Source organism: Frankliniella occidentalis, unplaced genomic scaffold, assembly GCF_000697945.3.
Source record: "Frankliniella occidentalis isolate FOCC.00 unplaced genomic scaffold, Focc_3.1 Scaffold13, whole genome shotgun sequence".
Classification (NCBI taxonomy): domain Eukaryota; kingdom Metazoa; phylum Arthropoda; class Insecta; order Thysanoptera; family Thripidae; genus Frankliniella; species Frankliniella occidentalis.
This window is the reverse complement of record NW_026267143.1, coordinates 2,224,300-2,227,424: the sequence shown is the minus strand read 5'-3', so window position 1 is coordinate 2,227,424 and position 3,125 is coordinate 2,224,300. Positions and strand designations below refer to the sequence as shown.

Sequence of the window (3,125 nt, the reverse complement as noted above, 5' to 3'; positions counted from 1 at the left end):
GGAGGGGAGCCAAGAGGCGCCACTGCGTCGGGCGCCGTCGGGCCCGGGCCGTCGCCGTCCTCCTCCCACTCGCGGGTCGTCCTGCCCCAGCCCTGTCCTGGTCGGTCCTGGCCGGTTCACAATGGGCGAGGGAAGGACGGGAGCGGGCAGGAGGTGAGGGTGCTACGGCCGGCGACCCCCCGCCCCTTGGTACCTTGCGCCCTTCCGGTGTGTCCTCTGTACTCCCACCCCCAGACCGGCACGGAGGGGCATGACTTATGGGGGATTGCCTGCGGTGTCGGTGCCGAGTCGTGCCGCGCAAGTACTCTGGTGGGTGCGCGAGTGCGGCCGGTCCGCAGGCGCGCGCTCCTTGCGCTTCCGCTAAAATAGCACGCACCTCTCGGCGTCGCCCCCGCCCGCGCCCCGCCCGCGCCCTCCCGGTCCCCCGCGCGGGGGGAGGAGCTATTTCCGTCGGCGTGTTGTCGTCGAAGCCCCGCGCCCGGCCCGGCCGCGCCCCGCCACGCCACACAGGTAGGCAGCATTCCTTGCGCGGCCCCGCCCCGTGGAGCCCGCATGCCATCCCGGGGGGCGGCCGTTCGTCACCGCCTGATTTGGGCTCGAAAAAGTGGCCCCTTTCTGCCACGGACGTTGCTCTAGACAGCTCTAAATGGAGAGGGACGGAGGGACAATTTTTGTATGTGGGTTAGATGTGTCTCTGCGCACACCTTCATCACATACGAATTTGTATTTATGTACTGTGCTAGAAGTTGTTCCTAGGCTGGGTACAAACGCATTTTCTGGTATGTAATGTAGATACAAATTTGTTTTTAATCTATATGTGCACAAAGACACAGCTAGTCTACGTACAAAAATAGTTCCTTGCCATTTAGTGTGTATGCTCCAGTATTTGAAGGGGTTTCCACTGATATAGAAAAAGTCGTTGTACTTCAGTGCCAGGCGCAACAGCAGAATAAATTCTTTGGCCCCACTTTCATCAAAATCGATGGGAATGATGTAGATATTTTCCTAATAAGAAGAACAGGAGGAATGACGTCTGCTCCCGGACCATCACAAAGCCTCGGCCAATCAGAGAGGGCCTCTCTCGTGGCCGGCTCCAGATATGTGATTGATCGAGGCTTTCTGATGGACCGGGAGCAGCAGACGATATTCCTTCTGTTCTTCTCATCCGGAAAATAGCTCATTGAAGAAAAGCTGCGCGGACACTTCTCTTACTCACCCAGAACGCCGAGGCGGAAGTTGAAGGTGACCACGATGACGTTGCCGTAGGCGGCGAGCACGGAGCCGTCGTAGGGGGTCCCCGCGTTCCACTCCAGCGACTCCCCGTGGATGTAGACGATGACCGGGAGCCGTGAGGACCGCGACGAGGCTGCCGGTGACAGAACAAAACCATTAGAAAGTTATTTGCTTTGGCCCCCCGTCAGGGCGTGCGCCGGCTTTGGCAGCCGCGCGGGGGCGCGCAGGTCAGTGCCTCGCGCTCGCTAGCACAGCTCGCGCCCCTACAATGAGTGCGTGTGGCCCTTTTGAAAATAATTCCAAGCCGCGTCACGTACTGTTCGAAATAGCCCGCCCGCCCCCTATTCTTGGCCGGCCGGCACTTCTTTACGATCAAGTCGAGGCGTTGTTTGCGCTGACGTCACGCCGTCAGCGGGGCGTGGACGCCCGTGTCGCGGGGCGTGCAGGGCGTACTCATGGCGTGCACCACCGGCCGCCAGGGCCACCACAGCTGGGCGCGGACGCACAGCAACGCCTCGCGGACTGGAGGCGGCGCCAGTCCGCGAGCGGTCGGGATTGGCTCTACCGACAGCCACGTAAATATAACCATCCCCCGGCACCCGCCCCGGTCACCTCCCTTGAGCCGCGGCCAAGAAGGACCGGATGAGGCCCAAGAACCAATCAGAACAGGCCCACTGCCATGTTAGGGCGGGTGTAGTACAAGGGACACGATTGTTAAGGAGAGGCGCACGTACCGGTGCGCACGCAGTGAACGTCCCTCGGGGACGATGCGAGGGCGCGTTGGACTCCGGGCACTTACTGGGCGCCCGTGGGGCGGGCCGCCGTCTGCACGCAGCGGCTGGGCGGGTCGGCCTACCCAGCGCGCAGCAGGCGCCACCAGCGTCGCCCCGCGAGGCGCTCATTGTGGGGACAGCGTACGGAGCCACAACCGGTGAAACGCGTTCGGGAATTAACTGCTTCTGACGTGCGTGTGCACGTGTTGCACGCGGTTGTGGCCGGGAACGACGCCCTCACTGTTTGTTTTGATGTTGCCTATTTCAGTGATTGCAACTCACACCTTCGTCGACATGAGTCTGTCGACGTGAGCGAGCAAACAACACACAGACTTCACGTTCACGTCCGAGGACCCTAGCCTAGGCCCTAGGGGGGGGGGGGGGGGGGGGGGGTCGAATGCAACACGGCATCATCAAATCAGGACCCGTCACCCCCCGTCATAGCGACTGCAATCAAATGGCAATCTATTTGCAATCGAATGCAATCCTATGCGCTCTAGTCTAAAGTCTGTGTTTTTCTCAAAGATTTCGTGGGTACATTAGAAGAGGAGGTTAGGGTGCTGGGCCAACGTGTTAATTAATATAGTATTGGTATTTCGCTGAATCAAAAACAACGGTTGTTTAGGTTATTTCTGCATGCTCCGTTTTGACACTATTTTACTTTTACGTCTTCTACCTGCCCCTGTTTGATCTGTGACAGCGCGCCTCGGGTCACTTGCTACTTATGCGGGACCTAGGTCCCAGAAGTATTGGAATGCTATAATGTCCCAGTGATTATCCTCCACCCTATAGGGTGTGGGAGTTAGGACAGCAAGTTTGTGGAACTACCTGCGATTCTAACTAAATGTTGGCAGATCAGTAGGCCGCCCCCCGGTGCACGCGTGCACTACAGGCGAGATGTTGCCTACCCATCAGGCGCTATGAGAGCTTTCATAGGCTGAACATGGCAGGTTCATAACGGCAAATGACGGGCGTTTGTACGTTCTGACTGATCCCTAATCTCACTGCCGAAGAACAAATCACTAACTGAAAATCCTGGCAATCATGTCTTGTCTCTCTGTTTGCCAAAGTGACGTACAGCAGTAGGCCGGGCAGCCGAATGCCCGACCAAACGCCGCC

At 58.7% G+C, this 3,125-nt stretch overlaps 1 protein-coding gene across 1 annotated transcript in view; it reads right to left on the bottom strand.

Moving 5' to 3' along the window:
• The window catches only part of LOC113202371 (neuroligin-2-like), an 86,242-nt gene that overhangs the window by 68,133 nt on the left and 14,984 nt on the right, over positions 1-3,125 (bottom strand). The window contains exon 2 of the mRNA XM_052263606.1: positions 1,217-1,366. Coding sequence (XP_052119566.1) covers positions 1,217-1,366 — 150 coding nt within the window. The remainder of the gene's footprint in view (positions 1-1,216; positions 1,367-3,125) is intronic.